The sequence below is a fragment of the Pleurodeles waltl genome, chromosome 6 (assembly GCF_031143425.1).
Source record: "Pleurodeles waltl isolate 20211129_DDA chromosome 6, aPleWal1.hap1.20221129, whole genome shotgun sequence".
In the NCBI taxonomy this organism is placed as follows: Eukaryota; Metazoa; Chordata; class Amphibia; order Caudata; family Salamandridae; genus Pleurodeles; species Pleurodeles waltl.
In genome coordinates this window covers 136,280,390-136,306,203 of record NC_090445.1, presented here as the reverse complement: position 1 = coordinate 136,306,203, position 25,814 = coordinate 136,280,390, and the positions used below count along the sequence as shown (strand labels likewise).

The following is a 25,814-nucleotide window of genomic DNA, read 5'->3' as shown; positions in this document are numbered from 1 at the left end:
ACTCCGAACTGGCTCTTTCGAAAGCTAGGGGTCAAACTGGTGTTGGGTTTGGTGTTCTTCCCTGGAGGCTTTCCTAGAGCCGAGGGTCTCTCAAGGTCAAGAGAGCTCGGAGCCCGTAGCAGGGGGTTAGTATCTCTTCTAACTCACCTCAGGGCTCGATACTCGCTTCCTTCAGGGCAGTGCTTGTGCTCGCTTAGGAGGGCATTTCTAGAGGTGTGGGAAAATAAACTTGGAGTGATTTTTGTCCTGGTGCCTTTGCTAGGTCACAATGGGAGCTTATTTCTGCTCCTTAACCTTCAAAATGTCAGAGGACACAAACCTCTGGGCTTTGTTCTCCCCCAAGCCGGCTGGATTTCTAAAGACCCTGACTCCTCTCTTTCAGTGCCAATGATGTTCTCTGAATGAAAAATGTCTGGTGGTTTGAGTGTCCCCTTATGCTACATCTTATGATGTGCCCAGTGTCTTTCGACAGTTTTGCATGCTGGACAAGGACTCGGGATACAATAAGAGACTGCACCCAAGATGTTGGTCAGACTAGGGGAATATAGAGCTACATTTGGGGCAGAATTAGATGGATGTTTCTCCATAGCACACTTCTCCAACAGTCATTCTTAGTATGATCTAGTGAAGCTTTGACACTGCCTGAAGTCAAGTCCAAAACGTGGTCAGTGCACGGACACTACATTCTTACGTCGCTGGAACCGAACCCTTGACAACTGGCACACCAAAGTGTTAAGCGCAGATGTTGCAATTTGTTATCTTCTTTCCAACAAGTCTTTGGTCTCCAGATAACTAAGGACTCCTTCCTGAAATCCATAATGCACCAGGACAGACTCCACCATAGACTGTGTTGCACCTCCTCCCAAAAGAAACCATCTGAATCGTGCTCATACCAGTGGAAGCAGGAGGGAGGTTTTGAATCTACAGCGCTACAAGGTAAAAACTGGTACCTCCACTAAGTATTTTGCTGTAAGCTGCTGTATATCACGTGTCTGCATAGACTGTAAAACTTTGTACTCCACATTAAAGCAATGGCATTTTTGAAATATAGTTTTAAGTACCAGACTTGAGATTGTGGAAGGGCATGAAGGTCCACACAATAACGTCTTGTGAACATGTGTGGTGTTGACCACGTTGCAGCCTTACATACGTTTGCTACAGGTAGGTCACCTTGGAATTTCATGGTAGCTTCCTTTTTTTCTAGTAAATGTGCACTAGACACGGAATGCAATTTGTTTTGCCTCAGCAGAACATAGTTGGATGCATTTAACTGGTCATCTCCCAATGCCGCACATAGGAACTGGACTTCCACAATAGGGTATTAGTGAACGCAATAAAGAGCGGCTTCATCTTGCAGATGATTTTTTGTCCTATCAAAGTAATACAGTAAAGGTCTCAACATCTATTGTGTGAAATCCTCTTTCTGCCACAGTCTCATAAAGTTGAGCAAAGTACAATAATGCTCTGACTAACATGGAATGGGGAAATATCTTTTGCCTGATACGAAAGGGAGCCATAACCCTAGGCAATAAGGTAATCCGAGTCCTCAGCATCAATTTTCCTGGAAAAAAAGGTGGTGTTGCACAGGTAAATTGAAACTGCCTGCAGTTCACTCATGCGGCGAACTATCATAATGGGGAAGACAGTTTTCAAAATCAGGAGATGTATAGACTCAAATGGTGTACACATGAGGAACGCCAAGATCAATATATAGTCCCACGGGGGCATTACAAATGGTTTGCAAGGGAGTATGTGTGTCAAACATTTAATAAACCTCATCGTAGAAGGTGCTTTCAGTAAGGATGGATGGGCTAGCAAACAGTACCCACTGTAAGCCCTCACTGAGGTAAAGACAAAACAAAACGACGTCTGACAGGTGTGTGTGTGTGTGTGTGTGTGTGAGAGAGAGAGAGAGAGAGAGAGAGAGAGAGAGAGAGAGAGAGAGAGAGAGAGAGCGAGAGAGAGAGAGAGAGAGAGAGAGAGAGAGAGAGAGAGAGAGAGAGAGCGAGAGAGAGAGAGAGAGAGAGAGAGAGAGAGAGAGAGAGACCCGGGCCAGACCAGGCTATGAACTTGTCCCAGTGTTCAGCCTTGATCTTGTTAAGAACTCTGGGTAGGAGAGGTAGAGGTAGGAAGGCATACAGGAGTCCCTTACTCCAGAGCAGCTGGAATGCAGCTCGTAATTAGCACTGTGCAAAATATCCACAATGCAAAACTGTCGCCACTGTGCAAAGATCTAGGCGCCACTTGTGATCTGCCAGACATCACCTCAGTTTGTCTGTCCTAGCATTCAGGAACTCTGCCAGGTGATTTTCAACTACTCAGATGTTCCATTATTCCAACCATATCCAGTGGCACAGAGCCTCTTGGCACAGAGCCCCATTCCACCCTCTATGCTGCTGTTCCACATGGCAGTAGTATTGTCTGTGAGAACCGGCACCTGTCTTCTCTCGATTAAGTGCTGGAAGGTTTGGGACAAATGATGGCCCGTAGCTCCTGTAGGCTAATGTGGAGCTGGTCCTCTGCTGAAGACCAGAAACCTCTGATCCTCATTTGGGCTGAACCCCATTGATGTTAGGAGTATCAACATCGTTTGGATGTGGTCCACAGCTCGCCTTCAGCTGTCAGTAATCGAGGTATGGGAATAGAGAAACTCCAGTCTTCCAAAAATGGGCAGCGACCACCATCATCACTTTCATGAACACCAAAGATCTCTCATTAAAATACTCTGTTGTGCATCTGGGCATGCTTACCAGTGTTAGAAAAAATTGTACAGACCTTTCCATCTTCGACAACGTCTCAACCAAAATGTCCTCCTCAACAAGAAGCCTGACTGTACGATGATCAGCCGTTCTATGTATAAACATTAACAGGCTGTTGTGTAGCCTGGTAGGGAAGACTTAACTGGATAGGGCTCTAGGATTGTGTCACTCTGAGGGTTGACATCGCAGTCCTGCGAGAGATACTCCACATCATCTGGAGGAAATGTGTCGAAGTAGGAGTGCTCGAGTATATACGACACTTGTGATCTGAGTCATTTTGTCTGTGAACTGAATCTTATGGTGAGGGTGACCTATGTGGTGTTGAAGGAGTAGAGTTTGACAGAGATGGAAGATCTGAGCTACATGTTGCCACCTCTGCTTTCTAGGGATAGGGTAAGTGTAGCGTTCCTCAAACTGCCCCATCAAAAGACAGTCTAATCTTTTTGAGGGGTGTAGGGTCTGCCACTGGTTATACAGCTCTAGCCAGCATATTCCCTGTGGTTAGGTGGATGTAGTGTGTGCATTTCCAGGCATCTCTGGAAGCTCAAAAGCTGAGGTTGTGTCACTCAGAGACTGGAGTTGAGGGGAGTCTCACAGCCAGTTTCGAAGCTAGCCAGCACAAACGGCATCAGCTCAGTGGCTCGGGGTCAAGATGGCATGGCTTGGGCTCGATGCTCAGAACTCTTGGCTTGAGGCTTCTTTGGAGCCAGCGTAGGTTCTTGTTGCTGAGGGGGCTCAGGCAGTTGCTAAAGCTGACGGTTGATCTCACAGTCTTGAAGTGCAATGCTAGACTCCCTTGAGAGCAGTGCTCAGCTTCCATGTGAAAACCTTTGTGAGGATTAACCACAGAGGGTTAAGCCTCGGTGGTAGTCAAGTAATCAGTCCTTGGCGTAGCCTTTGGCCTGGGTGCATGCTTTTGTGGGGCCCCAGATGCACTCTTCAACTTGATCTGCCAGTAATGCCATCCGACCTACCCCTTTATTATAAGCAACCTTGAGGTCTTCGGGTCTGAAGACCAGCGTCTGCTCTGATGATTCTTGGTGTTGCATTTTCTAATGCTTCTATCTGTAGCAGACTGACTTCTTGCTTCTGGCAGGTTGAACTGTTTGACATCCTTATGGGCCAAGGATAAGCAAGTATTGCAAACTCAGTGATGGTCCACCTACAGTAAGTCTGAATATCACTAAGGGCAAACCTGGGACTGTTCTCCATAACCAACCCACCCATGAGTCATTCTGATACAACCTGGTCTAGGAAACCACTCCAGTCTGGACTGAACTCAAAGAGTCAAATGTTGAAGATGAATCTTTTGATGCTGTAGCTTTTGGTTAGTGTAGTTGAACGGCTACTGACTGAAGCTCAACGGTCCCAGAGCCTGAGAAGCATGTCTCAATCCACTGGAGGAAAAAAACAAAGTAAGGTGAGGTCTTTATCCTGGTGCATTGTAGGTTTGGGAGGAGTGACGAGTTATTTCAAGACCAAAGACTTCTTCGAAGAAAAATTTGAAATGTCCGCACCCAACACTAGACGGCAGGAGTATGCAGAGCAACAATACATATAGTTATTAAAACAACATGTTTTTTCCAGGTGGTGATCTTGAGACATTGTCCAGTTCTCACCAAGCCAATCCGATTGTCTCCAGAAATGAACCACCAGAAACCAAAGTTCTAGAATAAATATAACTTTATTCTTTAGCCAATAGATTTCATGAAAAGTCAAACAGTAACTTTTGCACATACAAAGCCTCACTGAATGCTTGGAAACAGTTTCATAGTATAATTTTGAGTGGATGCTTTGAACACAACACTTCGAAAGGGACGAAGAGAGAGATACAGAGGGGAGGATTGGAGGGCACATAGAGCAGGGGTGTGCCCTAGGGGAGAGGACTCAATCGTTTATTCTGAAACAAGCTGGCATTCTTTGAAAGCTCTCTCGGTGAACAAGAAGAGGGCTATTTGTTAAGATAGATGAAAATGGCGAAAGAACAGCTGTCAGGGACAGCAAAGGGTGGCAAAATGTTCAAACAGAAAAACAAACTTGGGACACAAGTTAGGCTTGAGCTAGGTCTTGTTGGTATCCCGAACACTGTAGCTTACAGGGCACTCGGCAGGAGATGAGGTGTTTATGTGTACTGATATGGCTTTCTCAGGTGGAGGACATGAAGGCACTCTCAATATGTGGCTGCCCTTACCAGACCTACTGGCCTTCTATATCTACTCAACAACGAACTGCACAGTCTACCTCTTATACCAGGCGGATTAATGTACAGACTGGACAAAGCTTTCTACACAAATGGCAATGAAGAAATTGAACATACAGCAAGTAAGGACTAATGTAACTTTTAATGTATCATCTCCTCCGCACTGTGATGTGCTGTCGCCTGGCATTCACATTCAGACACTGCCCCTCTTTCCCAATTACTCACTTTTCCACAAAGGACAGACGCTGCTCTAACACTGATGGGAAGTGCCTAGCGAGACTTAGCTGCAGGTCTTCCACATAATCCCCAAACTTTTCTTCTAATATGACAGCAGAGTCAAAATATTATGATCCAGGAACCAAATCCAACAGAATTGCATAGGATGTGGAATATCGAAAGTAAAGCTAAAATGTCCCCGAGTGCCAGAAGTGACAAAACAACTCTTGCTTAATTTTCAACATTGTATTGTTCACCAAGGAGAAAAAGTATGCCAGTTGGAATTCTTGTTGCAGGATTTTGATTTTAGGTGCACTAATGTCCGCTTCCATTTTGCCAACGCATGTGCCCCACGATTCCTCTCCACCCTAACCTCACCCCCCTCAGCTCATGAACGTGCATCCGAGCGGCCATCGTGGTGTGCAGCACAAATCCTTCAGTAATCGCTGAGAGCAGAACAAAAAAATAACATCTTATGAAAAGAAAAGGCATATAACAAGTGGAGCCTTAAACTCTCCAAACTTTATAGGAAACAATACATTGTTATATACATCAGTGACATCACACTGTCACTCCGTTACTGTTCGTGGGGTCCGGGCATTAAAGTCTTCCAGAAAGAGAGAATTTTCTAAAATTCAGTGAAACCCAGACTCCAGAAGAGATTCTAACCCCAACAAGCTTTGTAAAAACCTTTCGAACATTTTCTGAAAAAAGTACATTTTCTTTTATTTCATGTAACTTGAAAAACACAAGAAACGAACGTGAAGTGGTTTTGCTGGTGATTGTGTCTATGTGTGGTTCTTCTCACTGTTCGGTTTTCAAAGATTCTGGCTGCCCTCAGGGCTGCAAACAGTACAATTTCTTTCCTCGTGACAACTTTTAAAAAAATAAAAAAAGCATACTGAAATGTAAAGTCGACAGAAACTGTTCATATTAAGTTCATTCACAGGTTTTTGAGCTAGAAACTTCTGGGAAGGGAGATTTTGATACGTTGTATAGGGAGAGTGGAGGTGGGAGAACCCAGCTCCTTTACCTCAAATATCCTTTTTCCAATGTTTGCAGGAGAGCCCATTTTATCGTCCCTTTTTTTTAATAATATCTTTCCTGATGTCACTCAATTTCTCTTAGCTTCTGTTTTAGTCCTTAATGTAAATTTCCTCGAAGCGGTACGAATAAAATCACATTTGATAGCATTTGTTTTTTACCAGGTATAACATAAATCTTTAAAACTGTTTCTAATTCAGTTGAAAGCAGTCCCTGCCCCTATAGGAAACCAAAAATCTATTTATATTTTTGCCCAAATAAATACTCGCATGCGACCAAGAATTTATTTGGTCAGCCAAACAGAAAAGAGATAGAACAGTTGCTCCAAATAACGCGATGACATTTTTTTCTTTTCTATTGTCACAGTTCAACAATTTTAAAGTATAATGTACTTTGGACTTTTAAGGTTGGTGTGCAGTTTACAGAGTCACACGAGTCCCCAGACCCACTGTAAAAAATCCCAGAAGCATACTGAGAGGTTTCCCAGAAATATTTACTGCCCATAACGCGCAGTTACTTTTTTTTTTTAACCACTGCTTTGCTTATTTGGCGCACTGCACATAAACATCAAGTTTTCGACATTAAACCGTTTTTTTTTTTAACAGGGTGTTAAAGAGACTGAGCATACCCACCAAAACAGCAAGGATTCCCTGAAAACTCTGCCCCAACTTGGACTATCTTCAGACAAAGGACAAGACAGCTACCGATATTTCAGTTTAGCAGAGTTTAGTTGTGAATGCTCTCTCATTGGGAGGCAAGAGTGAAATACCTGCGTTGAGAACAATGTGGCGAAATGCCAAGTGTCACATTAATCAGGAACTCTCACTGACAAAAAGGGTTTCGAGGGAGGAAGAACTGGTAAATGCAGGCTTCTCTGATCTCAGATTGAAATTAGCTCTATAGAAACCCGGGGGGGGGGGGGGGGGGAACAGGGGGGTGAGGGGGGAGGAGTTGTTACAACTAAAAAGGAAAGTGCATTAGAGGACATCAAAGCGGTATTTCCCATCCAGGAACATCCATTCCTTTATATTAAAAAAATATATAGTTTAAGAGTGCATGTGAGGTGAATGCTGGGTGTGGTGCGTGACTGAGGGGTGTGTGCGAAACCCAACTGGTTTTGCGTACATTTAGAGCACCAGGACCCCTCTGTCACGCTCCTCCCTCCAGAAGGGAAGGGGGGGGGGGGGGGGGGGGGGGGGCAGTACAAACCTGAAGATTCTTGTGCATATGTGTTAAGCTTCATTACTAATATTGACTTGTGTTAGTCAATGAGAGCTCAATTGAAGACCAGTGCAGGCAAAACATTAAATTCTTCTGAAAATGGGTTCAAAGTAGGGTTGGTGCCACATTTTGAACAGCGTTCCTTACATTTCATGTAAACCAGAGAAATCTAAGTTTTTGTTTACACAATATGGGTGTGAAAATATTAAGTATTTATCTGCGCGGTCCCTGGAATGCAGAATGTCTTCACATTAACTGACTACCAACCGGTAGGTACTCTAGGCTAATGCAGAAGCCGGAGACAGATGGTGACCAGGAAAGTTTGTTCTAATTTTAGAAGTGTATACATAAGTGGTTATTACAACACAAAGAAAACTATTTTTTTTTTGGGGGGGGGGATTGGCAAGGTGTCGTTCTGAACGATTCCCTCAATACTTTGCTGCTCTCTATCCCTACTGCAAATACTAGAAAGAGGATACGCAGCACAGTCCACAGATAAATCGGAGACAAGCTGCCTTCCCATCTCAGCCCGCCACAGCACCAGATCCAATTAGGAAATCAGAAATTGACGGGGCAGTCTGTTACTGTCCGGTAATGACCTGCTTGGGGACGTGGAGGGTCCCAGTGCCATTAACAAACAGGAAGACACTGTCCTGTCGGTTATTACTGTTATTCTATGCGGCCAATTTATTGAAGGGAAAACTGATATTAGGGAAAAAAAATGCAATTTGTCTCCAATGGAGCACAGTGCATTGTCCCGGCTACTCAGGCTGCAGCAGTCTGGTTTTCTTTCTTTCCTCCATATGTGGCCGAGTGGGGGCGCTCTACTGCCAGGCATGCCTCGGTAGGACCAGCGAAAGATTCCCTCTCCTCAGAAAACGAGGAGAGGAACATTCTGGATTATGCCAGCGTCCATTCCAAGCCACCAATTGCATGTCGCAAGTCCAAAGCATCACCCTGTAGCCAAGTTTCTAGGTCAAGAGTTTGAAATGCCGGATGTTGTGCATTGAAAATGTAGGAGCTCCACTTCCTCATTTACAGCCCCCTACGGGCTGCCCAATTTCTATTTGACACCAGCTCCAGTTTCTATCGCGTGCTCGGGCCGTCACTTCGCGGCACCCCCAACACCATGTCCCGGCCTGTCCTGCGGGAGAGACTGAGATCCCAAAAAAATGCAGTCTGACCCGTTGTGCCGGGCCCTGTTGTCCTTCGGCGGGAACCACACCGCGGGCGTCAGGGGGAATGGCTCGCGGGGCTGCTTCTGTTGGAGCTGGGGGACAGACTGGGGCTGCAACTGCCTGGAGGGGGCGCCAGGCTACTGGCACGGGACGGCTGCCCCGTCAAACTGTCCAGACCCTCAGAGTTCTCCAGCATTTCCTGGATGAGCGGAGGCATGGAACCTGGGATCTCCATCTTCAGCGTGATAACCCGTTCGGCACCTGCAGCGGAAGAAAGGACATGAAAGACAGACTCAGTATGGGGCAAATAATTGTGCATGCGCTTCAGTCCGGAGGCTGCCTGACAAACCCACACTAAAAGAGTTTGTAGCCGGGGGGGAGGGGGGCTGCAATCCACAGCTGCCAAGTTTCCCAGGTGCATGCGTAGTGTGCTGCTCAGGGACAGTTTTTTTGTTTCAATTCCAGGACTAGTAGTCCTCCTTTATAATTTAATAAGAAGATTAAAATTCACAGATTTATATATTTTAAAAAACTTGGACTGGGGAGCAACACGTCACGCAAGGACCTGGGAAATTTGGCAGGGCTGGCTGAATGAACTTTGTTGACGATGAAACACTTTTCTAGGACTCTCATTCCGGAAACAACCCCCGTACTTCATTTATGCTGCTTCTGATTCCTCGTGTACCAGGATGTTTTGTAACACCGGCCTAGAGAGAGCTCAGCTGAAGACAACCGAGTAACAGAGGGCCAACACACTAGGCCTTTATGCCCAACAAGCCAAAGTTTATCTTTCACTATCACCAACAAGCCAGTTTCTCTTTCAGTTTATCCCTGTTGAGAACATTGCTTGCTCAACAAAATTTGCAAATAAATTGCTAAATTCTTAACAAAGCCCGCCCCATCTTTAAGAAATATTACCACAGAAGAGCAGAAAGGACTGATGAAAAAGAATAGCTGTGCGACTCGAGATATCTTTTTATTTTCACAAAAAAGGGACACACCCTTGGCGCTGATGCTGCGGAGGTCTGTGATCTTCATAAGCATCTTGGGGAACATGTGAGGCTTGTTCGGTCTTCTTTTCCGGACGTATATCTTTAGCGCCTCTAGGAGCGGCTCTTGCAGTTTGTCCACCTTGTCAGGCTGCTCCAGGTCCTGGCGGTCTTTAGGGAGAGGAACGAAAAACAAGAGTGGGTTAAAACATCAATGCCCCACTCGCTGCGGAGGTGTCAGAAAGGAAGACCAATAACTTACATAAGGAGAAAAACATGCATGGGCCTTGGACAGCGGGTGAAAATCATGAGGTGCACAGGGAGAGTAACACACTAGACATGGATGACATTCCATTAAGTGTAAGAGGTCGGCTACTTGGGGCTCGTAGTCACTTGCCACACGCTTCTATGAACATAACATACTGCAAGGTTTTTCAGCAAGAAAGAACAAATTTTACTTTCACATTGGTCAACAAGAACCACTAATACCCTAAACTGCAAACCTTGCAGCAAGGCAGAGAGGGAATATTCCTCGTCTGCCCGCGGAGGGTCGCCCTAGCCTCATACACACGCTCCTCTCTCGCTCTCTGGGCCTCCATCCCACTGGCCTTGTGCATTGTTTTGTAACTCAGTAGAAAAGCCGGGGATCAGTTTCCTTTCATCCTCAGACAATCCTCCCTCTTGTTCCAGGCCCTTTCATCTCCGAGCACAGAAACGAGGTGTACCTTTCCCAAGCCAGTTTTTCTGAGACCAGGGGATGGGGAGGCTTTCTCGAGGAAGGCAGGAGGGGGAAGGGGTGGAGGAGCGCAATACTGGGTCACACGTGAACACAGGCCCAATAACCATTTGCAAAGCCAATAGGTCTTGCACTGGCTGCCACTGTTCTGGTTTTGTCAAAAATTATTTTCTTTTGATATGGTATTCAGGTAGATATACTTGGCCCTTACTAATATCACAAAAAAATAAATACCTAAATAATAAAAATAAAAGAATCACTGGCTAAAAGCAAAACCTTTTCGGTCTTAAAAAGCACATGTTGCTGTAGTCGATACTGGCATTAAAATGAAATAAGCAGGTTATTAAGTCATGCTTTTCTCAAGTTTTGTCTTCCACTTTCTGGTGGATGTTCTAACTGTAGATTCTTCACCTTGCAAATATCCCTAGGCACCAAACTGCACACCAGTAGATGTCTGGCATGCAACTCTATGCTGACTATGTTCCACACTAGAAGTGACAGAGCAGCATAAAAGTGCATTCATATGCATAGACGTCCTTTTCTTTTGGAAGCTTTTAAATACCCTCCGATGCCGAGCCCAACAGAAAACTCAAAGCTCCAAAACTGGGACCCTTTTACATGGGTAAAGAAGACCATTCCACAGAACAGGGAGTTCTGAGGGCAGTGAGGAATCTATTACAGATAGAGTGAGTACCCACCAGAAAGAGCGCTACAGAAGTTAAGTAATTAGTCTTTCTGTTTCACCTTGTGAAGCGACACTAGGCATTATCTCCCAAAGTGATTGGTTTGTGGGATGGCTCAGATCAAAAAGTTCAGCAGGACTGACTGGGCAAAATGCCCATCTCAACTGATCTGGGTGTCAGGGTTATGGTGTTTCATGAATGTGTGTACTGATACTCACATAGCATCCTGGCATATATCCAGTACAGCCACTATCTGTACCAAAGCAGTGGGAACAACCTTGACTGTATGGAATCAGTCATCAAGACATTTTGGAGGTTCCTCCTTAGTCCTCTGTATTAAGATCTGCTGTGCATTGGCTATCAATCTAGTAAATGGTCCACTCTTGCACCGCCTTGCCTTTCTTTGCTCCTGGGAATAACAAAAGAGCTGATCGTCCGCCCGATGGTCTCTGGTACGATTAACATAGAAACAGAGAGCTCTTTCAGGATCCAATCAATTAAGTCTCTACGCCTCTTTGGAGGGGATCAGGCGGAGCAAATAATGTCAGAAGGGTGGTAGCTTGGCTGACACGAAAACAGCAGCTCACGCCCTTAACATCAGTTTGTGTGGAAAAAAAGGTGTTATAAGGCGCCAGGACCGAGAGGGACTGGAGCTTACCTATGCGACAAGTTAACATTATCGTGACCAGAAAGACCGTATTTAAATTCAACAGGCCTAAAAACTCAACTGTGCATTGGGTCAAATGGGGTACACATTAGGGAAGTGAGAACTACATTTGTCTTAAAGTTGCATGACAAAGGATTTTGGCTAAAACATATGTTTCAAACCTTTAAGAAATCTCATCACACCAGGTGATCTGAACATGGACGGCTGGCATGAAAAGGCTGAAAGGGTCAACATGTAACTAATAACCAGGTCCACTGCAAGACCTTGCTGGACCAAATATAAAACAAATAACACATCTGACAGTTTGGTCTGAAACAAGTCAGTCTGGTGAGGCCTGAACCAAGCCACAAACATATTACAATACCTGGCATTCACCAATTTTGTGTAAAGACACCTGGCTGCCAAAAATCATATCAACATTTTGAGGAGGAAGCTAACAAGAACTAAACTGCTACTTCTCAATCTCCTTGCATGGAGGAGCAGATTGTGCAGATCCAGGTGGCAAGACCCTGACCTGCTGCTGCAACACAAGATACTTTCAAAGCAGCAGCCTGACCAGAGAACAGATGCTCAAGCAGAACTTCCAGGTACCACACTTTCCTGGCCCAGTCCGGAGCCACTAAGACAACCGGGGCCTGGCTGCTCCTCATCTTCTTCAAAACTCTGGAAGGGAGAGGAGGGGGAAGGCATACATTAATACTGTGCGCCACTCCCAGCAGAATGCACCTCCAAGTGCTGTGTCTCGGCTCTTCATAAAAAGCCTCTAGGGCCAAATCCACCTTCTCGCTGAACAGGGTGAATCTGTCAAAAGGCATGTTCATTAATAATACCTGGCTATTCCGGAGAAGCCTGTGGACCTCATTCACATGTGGCATCGAAGCATTACGCCAACTGCTCATCCTAAAGAATCAGTGGTGTCTAACCCTGATTGCATGAACTACTTGGTTGCAGCCTGGCAATCTTGAATGGTCTGGACCAATGAAGCACGTAAGTCTCGAGTGACTGCTGATGAGATCCCACCAATAATGTCTAAAAGTGCATTGGTGTACCGTCCCAAGCAGTAGTTGGTGTGGACTGACTTCAAGGCAAGGCTGCCCAACAGAAACATTTTCCCAAATATCTTAATTTGTTTGGAATCTCTGTCTGGAGGAGTAGTCAGAAAGGTGTTCGGATTCATTCTGCTTGCGGATGCCTGCACAACCAAACTCTCAGAGGGGTTAAACAAAACCGGAATCAGAGAGAGGCCTGGAGCTGGTCTGTGGCGATGTGCGACTAGCGAGCCAGAACATGGTGAAGGTTTTTTGTCATATTGTGGAGCAAACTGCCCCTATCACCCAATTATTATCTCCATATGACTGACTCTGGTCAGAGTCTGAGCCAAAAAGTTGGTGCAGTGGCTGTGCACAACCAAGAGGTAATGGTATTTTGTCTGAGTTCGAGTACAGCTGCTGTCTTGAAAGTTTCAGGGTGATCCGTCAAGTAGGGGCCGAGAAAAAGGGGGGTCCGAAAACACATTTCCCCATTCATTTTTCCATAGGACCTTTAGACATGCCTACAACCCAAACAGCTGAACGGAATTACACCAGACTTGGCAGGAAGCAAGAACCTGTTGCGCAGATCACACTTTTTGTGGTTTGGTGCAAATCAGTTTAGTGCTTTTTGAGATATTATAGTTTAAAAAATATAGATATATAGGGACGCAGATCCTCCGCAGATCTGGATTCGCTAATACAAGGGAAAAGCAAGGCCCTGTTTGGCTCATGCAGCTTGGGTTTAGGTGCATGCAGGAGCGTTGGCCAATGGGCCTGGCTATGGGCAGGGCCCTGCGGCTAACCCCTGCAGCGCACTTATATTTACGTCTGTGTGTGCTAAAAACCATAGGAATTAACAGAAGAAAAAAAAAGGTTACGGGATGTTATAGTTAGGTTCTGAGTTTCCTTGCACAAAACAAGAGAAATTCAGCACTCAAGTAACTATAACTTGCGCCCTAAGGTAACTTATAACTTGCACCTGCGTCCTGCACAGCTAATTACTCCACATATTACATCATTAATGACATCTATGGCATCACTGATATTACTGCAACATTTGCAATAAAATTATTGATGAGAAAACTGGGTATGGCGGGCGCAAGTTATAGTTACTTGAGTTAACAATAACTATAATTGCTGAATTTCTTTTTTTTGTGCGAGGAAATTCATAACCTAACTAGAACGTCTCTGTAACCTTTGTTTTTTCAGTGAATATATACATTCATTCATTTTAGTAACATCAAAAGGTCTTGGCTAACGTCAGCCCTAAAAAAATTCACTCAATGCACAAAGCCTGCCAGAAAAGGGGGGTTAGGTGAAGGGCCTTGGACAGATACTGAGGAAAATTGTGCTGGGAAAGCAGAGTAAAGCTGGTGTAAAGGTGCAACTGTCTGGGGCGCAATGAAATTACACATTTTTAAGTGGAGAATCACATGGTTGTACACAGACCTACAAACATCCAACAGTTATACCAAACTACCAAAAAAAAAAAAAAAAAAAAAATGCAGTTATAGATCAGTGGAACTCTCACTTCACCAGTTACAAATGGTTTCCGTTGAAACCAGTTCCACCTATTGAGTTTTTCAACTCTAAAGGATTCAAGTAGCATCAAAACACTGCAGTGGTCCAATGAATTTAGCCAGTATTTGTTGTTAATCAGTGAAATGTCATAGTTTGTCCAGTGCCAAAAAATCTGTTGGCTACCACTAGTTCTAGAAGAAACCATTCAGGAGTGTTAACTGAGATTTTCACCACCTCTGTCCCTTCGAGGAACCTGTGCCCCCATCTACTCCAAAGAAAGGAGGACGAGGGTAGTCAGGATGGAATGGGAGCAAGTGTAGACGTCACGATGATAATTAGCACAATATGGACGACAAGATGGTAAGGAAATATGGAGTGAAATGGCAGGAGATGAACAGTGGCAAAAAAATGGGCAGGATTTGGGGTTGTGAAGGGATAGGCCACATGGGTTTATAAAGGTTGGGTAACAGAGCGAAAGATGCCGGCCAAGGGGGCGGTTGACCAGATGCCTCTAGGTTATCATTTTAGTTTACACCCCAACGCATCCTGGTAGCTCCAGTCTCGACTCCCAACAACGTGCCTGCAAAAATCACACTGTGTTGCGTATGATGCAGAGTTTCATGCCTCATGACACAGCCACACCATGAGGGTAGGATTGCTTATAGATAAATAAAAGCAATCATGTTGGAGTGGAATCTATTATTCACGCTTTTTGCACCAGTTGCTACCGCCATATTGTTTGTCTTCATTGTGGTTACAATTAATACCATGCTCACTTGACTAGGATTTGAATTAGAAAATAAACACTTTAAACATACACTTTGCGTTCTAGTGTTCTTGAGAGTATTCTACCTTGATGAGAGGGTTTGGGGTTCCTCTGATTGTCCCTGTAACATCTCATGTGATTGCTTGTTACCTGCAACACATCTCACTTAAATATCGCTCAGTGGCTTGTGGGATGGATGCAGTACAACTGGTTTTCTGATTCGGATTGGAAGAGACTACGGGCCATATGTACAAACACTTTTTCCCATAGACACAGAATGGGGAAAAACCTTTGCTACATCTGGCCCTACGTCCTTAGCGTCAGGGCGTCTAGATAACTGGCCGTGTGACTAGAAAAATCTAGAGAACGCATCACTGATTTTTTTTATAGCTGGCTTTCAGGAGGTTGCACAGAGGGAGTTCAACTCCTTTCACATTTCTGAATCGGGACTGAAAATTTGGATATCGAACTAATCTTATAAAGACAGACCAGACCCAGAAATTACGGTACGGCCTAAGAAAACATTCATCATTTTACCACCCATACCTTGCACAACAAATGGCAAAATGAGAACTTTGTACCCAAATACCGATTTAAATGTGTCTCTAACACATGATTGATTCTGCACCTGATCTATTGTATTTCTGAGGCGATTACCTGCTGGGTTCAAATTCCGCAAACACCATTTTGTCTTTAAATAATTAAAGCTACCTACAGGAGCTAACCTCCCCCAATAAGCAGCGCAGCGTCTTTCCAGCCTTTGTTCAATTGATCATGCAACATATCACCACATCACACATATATGCCTCTATACGCACCTCCACAAATCAAGCAGATGGCGCTGAGGAGACCCGTCTCCGCGTCATCCATTTCTAGTGGTAGCAGCTGATTGGCGAAGGCGAAGACCAGGTCCGTCAGGGGCCCAAAGCCTGCATTGTGCATCTGCGTGCGATTCAGCGTGAGCCCGTCCGAGAAGGTCATGGTGTCCTGGTCAGGCGTATACCGTGTGCAGATCCGCAGAATCTAGAGGGGGCACGGAGAGCATCACTGCAGTTATAGGCTGAAGCATAACCGGGGCTGCTGTGACTACAAGTTAAATCGGTCAACCATGGCGTAGCATGAGTCTGAGAAGTCAAGACTCCGATGAAGACATGGAAACCACAACCAAGCACGCCTCTGAAGAACCTTGATCGCACAGCACACCCTGCACCTCAGAGGAGAGGAGCCGCAACCCACATGCCTCTCAGAGCCAGGAACCAGCCCAACATAGCGAAGCCACAGCTCGGTACAACTCTGGGGGGCTTCTACTTGGCCCAGTGGAGCTAGACCTCAAATAAATACAAAATATGCTAGCAAAAAAGAAATAAAAATGATGGAATATAAGAGTCAATGGCTCGCTGAAGGCCTGTCTCTTGGGACAATGACCACAGGGTGATTATTCTGTGACAGGTGCTGTCAGGTGAAACTTTGGGCAGTCCAGGAATTCCAGGTGAGGTCCAGCTATGGGCAGCATACAGGACAAGACAGGACGAGAGGACCAGGGTCTTATGTCCCCAGAGTCAAAGGCTCACTGGACACTTTCTGGCCCGATTAAGCATAGACTAAGAACCAATGAGAAAAACTTTTGAAATCCAAGGAGGGCCAAGCTCCAGTAGCAGATTGTGTGTTATTGCAGAGTCTGACTTCCTCACAGAGCTCAAGATACAAGGCTGCGAGTCTTGCTCGAGCCCCTTTCCTGCACAGGTTTTCTGTGTAAAGGTTCCCTTTGGTGACATTTTTGGAAAAATGAAAAGCACCAGCGTTAGCAACAGCTGTCCGATGCACCGCACCTCTCACATCTTAAACAAGCAGTATTTTAGGCACAAGTGAAATACGAAATGCAGGCTGAAACATACCAGGATGTCGAGGCAGGCGGCTTTGAGGAGGGTGATTTGGTCGGCGATGGTGAGTGTGGTGAAGCCCGGTAACTGTTTTGCAAACTCCACCGTCTTGATGATGCACTTGGTTGAAAGCTCACTGAACTTGTCCCAGAGGTCGATGTCCAGAGACACCCGCTCTTCCGAACTGTTATTCTGGAAGGAAATCAAGCACAGATAGACAGACGGTCAGGCAGGCATCAGAGTCTAATTATGCATGTCCAAGGATTACAGGAAAAGAGGGCAAAGGATGCGGAGCACAAAATCTGTCAAACTTTCTAGAAAACGGCCCATGCCTGGTAAATGTGGCTGTCCCCGTTTAATACTAGGTATTCGAATTCTGAAGGACTGTACTGAGCATGCGCATGGGGTGACAGGCAACATATTGCACACACCATGCTCTGTCAAAGACCCATCATTAAAACTGTGGAACATTCTTAGTAACTTTAGAAAGGTAAAGCCAACCGTTTATTGAGCCAGTGCAACATTAAGCTAGCTTTAAAGGCTTTTTTTGTAAACACACTTAGCAAAACACAACAAAATGGAGTAGTTATAAACTTTGACATTAAGGTAAATGTTTACATGCTTTTTAAGGCACGCACTGAAGTTTAGTAGCTGTTACACTTGTTTGATAAAATCGAAAACATTCTTAGTGATCGACAATAACATTTTTGTTTTATTGAGGAGCTTCTATTAAAGTAGAGGAGAAAACGTTACGTTTCAAGATGGCCGCCACCTTTGCAACAATCAGGGAGGCTTTACTAGCCTATGAATGGAAGGGAGAAGGGGGTATGCCGAGTATTCAGGCCGACTCAGAGAGAATGGACGGTACAAATGGTAGAAGGGAAGATACAAAGAGGAGCTTATGAGTGAGGAAATAAGCTGTACAGCACAAAGTGTCCTGAATGAGACAGTGTGGAAGGGAAATGTGAGAACAAAGTTAAGAAAGCAAGATAAGTGCTACACCCAACTCACTGTAGTGTATTTCCCGAGCTGGCAGAGGGCTGGGAAGGTTTCCTGATGAGCCTTGCGCACTTTCTCCACAAGATCCTCCACCTCAGGGGTGATGATGTAGCTCTCGGTGCACTCTTGCTTTGGGGCCTCCTGCTTCTTCTTCTTATTCCTGTCATTCCTAACGGCTGGAAAAAGCAAAAGAATTACGCAAGCTTCACTCAGTGCCTTACTGGTAGAGGACAGTGACGAGCAGCCCTCCCTCCCGCCCTTTCCAAGCCTCCTATGGCCTGATTAACTATACGACGATATGATGGAAGGCAAAAAGAACAGATCTGAAACTGCAGGATGAATCTTGGTCCGGAAAAGGATACGAGCTTTAACAGACCAACTCCTGGTTCTACTGTGAGCACAGAATCTCAGTTGCATTCAGTTCAACTGTAGTGTTCATTTTAAACCAAATTAAGGACAGAGGATTTTTTTTTTTTATACATAGGCAAATGCACATTTTGTTTTTGAAATAAAGCTTTTTCAATTAAGCCAGGCCTTGAAATAAAACAAACTTTAAGTTGAACATTAAAGTATTATGTCATGCACAAGAGTCAGGCATCTCATTACCTCAGACTAAAAGCCTTATTAGGAGTTTGGTGGTCCAACCGCCAAACTCGCGAGGGTGAGGCTGTCATACCGGCGGCCTCACCCTCAGTCGTATTACAATGTTTTCACCGATCTGCCCGTCATCTTATTATGACGTTTCTGCCGGAAACAGTGCCACAGCATTGGCTTCAGCAGAGCAGATAGTGCTCATTCAGAGGGTGCTGACATGGGGGCCCGCTGGACTGACCATGCAATGGGCACGGCAGTGCAGAGGCCCCCTTGTGGCCCCAACCACTGGCTTTCAGCCAGCCTTTGCATGGTAAAACCACCATGGAAAGGCTGGCGGAAAGTGGACTCATGATCAGCACGGTGGTGCTGCCATCAGCACCGATGTGGCTGACCACAACTCCGACCGCCGCCACCTCGTTGGGATCCATGATCCCAGCGATCCCCTGGCCGCCTGACCGCCAGGGTTGTAATCTGGCAGTCAGACTGTCAGAAGTGCGGAGGTCCGACCGCCAAACTCGCAATGAGACTTTAAGTGCCTGTTGCTAGCAGTGAATTCCTTGATAGTATGGACACCCACAAATCTGCACACGTGCAGACACATGCACAAGTTGTGCCAGCTTTTTTTTTCTTCTTAATACACCACCTCCCCACAAAAGGTCACTTATTCTCAGTTGTGGTCTCAGCAGCCCTTACAGCCGTAGGTGGCCAAGTCTATCCACTAAGGGTGCTACTCACAAGGAGGACACCTGTAGTGCCTCTCCTTACTGAGCAAGATAGTAACTGTTCACTTGGTTAATCTGAGACTGATCAGTAGATGTCTGAATAAAGATGGCACTGTGTTGTAACGCGCAAGAGCTACCCAATAAGTGTGCTGAGATACACAAGTCTTCATGCCACCCACACTTTTTTGACCTCCACTGGGCAACTCTGAGGACCAGAAATTTGTCACTGTTTATCAGATTTAGTACTTGCTAACAGTAGGTGTCCTGATTTGTCAATATCTAAGTCACTCGCAGTCCCCTTACACCCTGTAACATGCAAGGTCCCATAGGCAGGAGAAGTACTTTGAGAAGAAACCTACCAACTACCAAAACCTTCTTCCCTAAGAAGCCCCTGATTCTTACTGCAAAAAGTGCATGCTCACTCCAGCACACAAAATTTGGAAAACTTAAACTACAAATGGTAATTGTAATTGCTTTTACATTGTGCTTGCTACTCCTGAGGTTTTGAGGTGCTTTACGGCAAGTAGCATGCTACTCTGGAACCCACTGCTGGTGGTTAATATAGTGGTTACTGTTGGTTGTGATTAGTCATGTGCTCTTAAGAAAAAAATGCAGGCAGTTACTTTGTGATATATTACACTAATACCAGTTAGGTGTGAATATTAGTGGTGGCCATGTGGTTTCTGGTGAATGGTGAGATATAGGCTGGTAGAGATAAGGCAATGCAAGTTTACAATAGGGTTTCAAAGAGAGGTTGTGATCTATGAAATGAGATATCAACCAATTTCAGAATTAAAATAAGGATTAAGGCAGCCTTGAGACTGGGAAGTGGCAATAAAATAAATAAATATATAAATAATAAAAAGACGGCATGCAGAGGATGGACAGTAAGAAGACGGTCACTGGAGTCAGAAAGGAGAGGAGTCGAGAGGAACTACAATATAGGTCAATTTTCCAGATCGGGTTTTAGAAATATAGCTGGAGGATGGGGAGGGGGTCTTTCTAACAGTAAGCAGCCGGAGTATGTAAGCTGCATAAAGCAACATCATACGCAGTGTTCCATACCCGGAGATGCAGCTTAAACATGTGATTCCGAGTATAGACATCATTTAAACATTAAGAGCCCTAGCCTGTTTTGTGCCAAGCCTAGGGCAGCCTTTTTAAACATAGTCTGGAGTATCCCACCCTTGGTATAGGGTCTGGACGCTGCACAAGGGGATTTGGCGCAGAAAAAGAAAAGGTCTCATTTAAAGGTTGCTCCTCACTATTCTGTAATCAGAGGTCTTTCCTTCACTCATTAGTAGTTATTTGGCACTGGCTGAGTGTCTCGCAAATTCACAGTCAGATTTATACTGTGTTTTGTCACTCAATCCAATGCAAGTGAATGCTGTGCGTGTTAGTATATGTGGCTATTGTAGTATATGTATTGTACTTATAAATGTTCTGTCGTATAGACTTCTAAATCTCCATATGCGTTATGAAAGGTCGAGAACATACACAGCACAAGAAAAGCATTTTTGCAACCAGCTAGAAAGGGGATCCAGAAAAGCTTTAGTTGTCTAACATTACCTTCTGGAGCAGCACAAAACCACAATCACTTCATCGTAAACAAACCTTCATAGAAACGGATTCCCCAACTGCTACTTCTTCAAAAGACGGTTGTGCAAGCAGCGCAACATTTCACAATAACTTTGTTTCATCTCTTGCTACAAGTGCTGGCATCAGAACATAGGAAGTGGCCCGGTTTTCTGTGGAGCTATGTGCTATGCAGAGTGATTCATCAGCAGAGGAAAGACCTGCGCAACAACAAAGCCTGTCACTAAGTAAACATTGCCCCTTTCATTGATGGTGGCAGACATCTTTGCTGTATCACACTAAGTTATGATGAAATAGTTTGGGGTCGTATGGTGTGAACTCTAAAGGCTACAGATCTCTAGTTTTCACTGACATGAAGAATGAACAACAAATCCTGAAGCAGAAAATTAGGACGACGGTCAAATCAGCTAATGTTATCAGCATGCTGATCGATACCCAACCACTAGATGATGCAATAAGGCATATCATGCTAATCCCAAGAAGACGCAAATCGCAAAACTGTGCACTGTATTGTATCTGGCACCAATATTTGCACCGCCGAGGAGGCCTTGACTGCTCGTCTGCAGCAGACAATGGGTTCCTGGCTAACTTTGGGATGGCGCAATAGCCAGACATGTACAGCACCAGATGGAACAGCATGAGGCACCACCTTGGCAATGTGTGGGATTTTTTTCTAGATCCATAGGATGGAAGGAGCATACCACATCCTGATCTCTAGGGCAAGCTGTCCACAGTAAACTGGAAGCTGTACTGGCAGGTTCCCATCAGGGCAGCAGCAAATCACCTAAGCCTCCCTACACCTTACAGCGAGCCCATCTCATCTACAGAAACAGAACCGTGCCTGAGCGGCCTACGGTAAATCAATCTCCTCCCTTATCCACTTTCCCTTCCCCCTTCTACTAGATTCCCAAAGACAGATGCTAATGTCTAAGGGCAGAGATGCCGAAATTAAGGTGGTAAATGAAATACTCCAGCCGGCTGTGCAGAGCTCGCTGCAGTGGCTGTTAATAACCCTGACAAGCTGGAGCCAAACAGCAGTATTAACAAGGCAAGTGAAGGGTGGGTAGAAAAGATATATATACACACATATACATATACACACACACTTCCAGGGGGCTGCTGGGCACAAGTCAGTCTGACCCTCTCAAATCCAGGCACCCTTCCTAGGCATGGAAAAGAGATCCCACTTCGGACACCAATGTGCGAGAATAGAAGCGAGCTGGCGTATCTGAGAGGCCATTTCCTATAAACGTAACCCTCAACTGATGCCATCTTTGAGATCAGCGAAGGACTGGACACAGGTAACTCAAGAGCTTTGCTACACACCAGTTGATCTTTGACAAAGTGAGCTAGACTCATATGTAACTTTACTGCTCACATGCTAGCCCGAATTTACGAAGCCTGTGTGTTGCACAATGCAAAGGCTTAAGTAACCCTAACAAAGCCACGCAAGGGGCGATGTGCGCCGTCCTGTGTGACTTTGTAAAGAAATGTAATGCTACTCAGCAGCTTGCGCTGCATCGCATTTTGTTGTAGTAGATGTTCCATGGGTGGAGCATGGAGTATTCTTAGGCATCCACCCACCCATGGATCAGTAAACCTGAGATTGCACCAAAATGGTATGCTACCCAGAAAATGGCATAATGAGGAGAATTATTTATATTTCTCCTTGTTACTTCCTCTTTCTATGACCAATGCATTGGAAATTGCCAATTAGAATTGTGTTTGTGTAGGCAGGCCGCCCTTTCTGCACAAAAGCAATTTTGCCTGCAACGCAGAAATCCTTGCACCCTGGTGCAGGTAGGGAGCGGAAGTGCATCATAGGTTATGGCACTCATCGGCTCTCACCCATTCATGAAACACAGCGCAGCACCTTTGATTGCTGCTGTGTTGCGTGAAGTTTTAGTTAGCATGCCCCTCTGTTTCTCTACGGAACAGTGAAACACCTGCCACATCCTTTATACTGAGAATAAATAAGGGCACTCTGCGATCTGTGATATAGGATGCCTCCTCGGGGCACTACCCTCACCCTAGAAGCTGTTCCAACACAGTTCGCCAAGCAGCTAGTCCCATCCAAAGCAGAAACTTACCATTAGTTCACTGTGGATCTGATGAACTGAGGTGTGGGGCACAGGAGAGGTTTTTTGGGCCACACCGATGGCAGGGGTATGTGTGTGTTGGGGGGGAGAGGGCTTCACCCCCAGGCCCTCTGAGGGGACGAGATTACCCGAGCTGGAGCCGCGCAGTGCTCTCCGTTAAAGAAGGGATGAAGCTATTACTAAACCATTACTCCAGACGCGTAATCAGTCACTCGCGGCCCGGAAAATTTAATAACAGAGAAAAGAAAGAGATCGAGGAAGAGGGGGGAGAGGGTAGGAGAGGCAGGCAGGCTGGAATAATTCAGAAATCACTCATGTCCCCTCTGCAAATTCAATAAAGGGGAGAAGAAAAAAAATGGAATGATAATTCGGGAATGGAAAATTGCAGCCGTGACAAGACATCCGTCAATCGGGGAGAAGGCGGGGGAGGAGGGAGCTTTAATTCTATTGAAACCAAGAAAAATGAAGCGGGAAACAAGGGGGGGTGGGGGTAATGGCGTCCACACAAGAAAAATGGCAGATGCTGAAAGCCGCCAGGCCAAGGATAAAGAAAGGAGTGATCCAGGAACGCAGGCCTAAGAAGGAGGCGGAAGGGTGGCAGCAGCGCCACCCAGCGACCTTCCTAGGTGCCATGATTGTCTGGAGGTAAAGGAGGGCTATACTATTGCAACCGAGGCGGGGTCCGGGTTACTGCAAGTACAAGCATTCACACAGTACAGCATCGAAGCAGGGTGCCCTGATCTGGCACCAAAGAGCGCTGGGCACAGAGCCGGGTCTTATTCTGATAGGATAAGGGCACATGCTTCTGCCCAGGCCCACATACTCGGAGTCCTGGCCTCATGCCAGGTGCGGAGAGGAGCAGAGGAAACTAGGTAGGGGCTTATACAAGACAGGGAGGCCCGGGCGGCAGTTTACTAACGGGTCAAAGGGGGCGGAGACACCCAGGTGTGGGAGTGAGAGGTCCAAGGGATTTTATCTGAGGGCGTAGAAAGCTGGCCTCCGCAGTACGTAACGTTAACAGCGCAGTTTTTACCACATTGGACGTCACGAAACCAGTCTTTACAACGAAGGGGCCTTCTTCGGTGTTTTAAAATGAAGGTAAGTCAGTGCTTAATTTGAGCAGGTGGCTGCCGGTTCTAGGCACTTCATTGTCAACACCTACAGTTATAGCAGTCTGCCACATGGTGGCGCTGTTTGCATAATTCAGAGACAAGCACAATAACAGTTGTTTATGAATTCAATATACGTTAAAATTGGCTAATTCTTGCTACCAAAACCATTCTTCCAACTCTGAGGGCCTGGAATAGTAGGAATTGTCACACTTGTAAAAGTTTGATGGTAGTAGTTGTGTAGTTACAGTAATAGGCAGCACTGATAGTGGCAATGGGCAGTGTAAGCAGAAGTGGCCTTCTAGCGGGACCGTGGCACTGTTTTTTGAAATACAAATTAAGCACTGGGGTAAGTGGTTTATGTTATTATTTATGAAAATAAATGGGGAGTGTATGTGATTTTAAGGGTTCAGTGATAGGTTAAAAGTACACAGCATTAAGGTTTTAAGGGTGTTTTAGGGTTAGAAGAGGGACTAAGGACTGGGTAACAAGGCACATTTAGTGGTTCGGGTTCATGAATGGGTAAGGGTACAGAGTAGTACAGGGATTAGGAATGGGTAAGGCTAGTAAGGGTTTTTAAAGTAAAGAGCAGGGAAGTTACCAAAGCAGGACGTGATTAAGGTAGGTTTGGGGGATGGGTAAGGGCGTGCTGCAGTAGGGTGTGTGTGTGTGTGTGTATATATATATATATATATATATATATATATATATATATATATATATATATATATTAAAATGGGGGGTTGTTCTGCGCCCCCCCCCCCCAATAAAAAAACACAATATCAGCTTTTACAACAAGAAATGCGTAGTAATGGTACAAGGATGTAAAACAACTGGTAGTAAAGGAAAGTGCGCTGTAAGGTCTGACATGTGACCTCAGCAGTACGCCTTTTATGGCAGCACAGAAGGAAGTTTTCACGAGTGCACCCTACCTGCGGGGGTGGCCTTCGGCCAGCAGAAAGGTGCCAACATCGGAACACGGGTGCATTCATGCAGAAACGCGCTCTCTTTCAGTACTAGGGGATACCTTGCCCGGCTGTACTCTTCCACTACAGACCGGAGAGACCACAGTGCAACAGGAAAGACCTCATTTAAACACCATCGCCCAGAAGAGAGGGGGGGGGGGGGGGGGGGGGTGGGGGGGGGGTGGGGGGAAAATCACCCAAGCGCAATTTTCTTGCCCACAGATGGGTGCGCTAGTTTCAGTGCACTTCGCCTGTAGGAGTGAGAAAGCACACGAGTGTTCTTTTACACCAGAGTCCCACAAACAAGCGAGCGAGTGCTCACTTGACAGCACTCTACCCAGGATCAAGGAGAGCTTTCTAGAGCGCACTATTTAGCACAAAGGTGGGAGTGCTCGCTCACGTATGTCAACCTTGCACTATTCTAGCTCGTTCGCTTGGGTGCATTCTTTTAGCAGAGAGATTGGAGGGCCCGCTCTTGCAACACAGAAATGGAAGACCAAATGATGCGCACTCTTGTACGCCCAGACACGCGAGTGAGCACTCAATGGTGCTCTCTCATAGGCGCGGAAAACAGAGGGCTCCCTCAAATTCACTTTAGCACGCACGGATATGGAGAGCTTGATCAGGTGCACTCTCTGTATGCGCATGTCCGCAGAGACAACAGGGGCACGCTCACTTGCAATTTTCCAGCACAGAGATGAAAGCTCGTTCATGTTCACTATTACAGTCTAGGTAAACGACCTTTGGTCAAGCTCTCCTGCATGCGCATGGATAGTAGGCTTCTCTTGCGTGCACACAGAAGGGACGGTCCCGCCTGTGCACCCTTGAATGCACCGGGC

At 45.6% G+C, this 25,814-nt stretch overlaps 1 protein-coding gene across 4 annotated transcripts in view; it reads right to left on the bottom strand.

Moving 5' to 3' along the window:
• Positions 1–4,424: 4,424 nt before the first annotated feature.
• The window catches only part of RARA (retinoic acid receptor alpha), a 343,208-nt gene continuing 321,818 nt past the window's right edge, over positions 4,425–25,814 (bottom strand). For all 4 annotated transcript variants that reach the window (XM_069237584.1, XM_069237585.1, XM_069237586.1 and 1 more), the window contains 5 exons: positions 17,903–18,066; positions 16,907–17,083; positions 15,830–16,034; positions 9,620–9,778; positions 4,425–8,879 (listed from right to left, as the gene is read on the bottom strand). In XM_069237584.1, the coding sequence (XP_069093685.1) occupies positions 8,674–8,879; positions 9,620–9,778; positions 15,830–16,034; positions 16,907–17,083; positions 17,903–18,066 (911 nt within the window). In that variant the 3' untranslated portion in view covers positions 4,425–8,673. The remainder of the gene's footprint in view (positions 8,880–9,619; positions 9,779–15,829; positions 16,035–16,906; positions 17,084–17,902; positions 18,067–25,814) is intronic.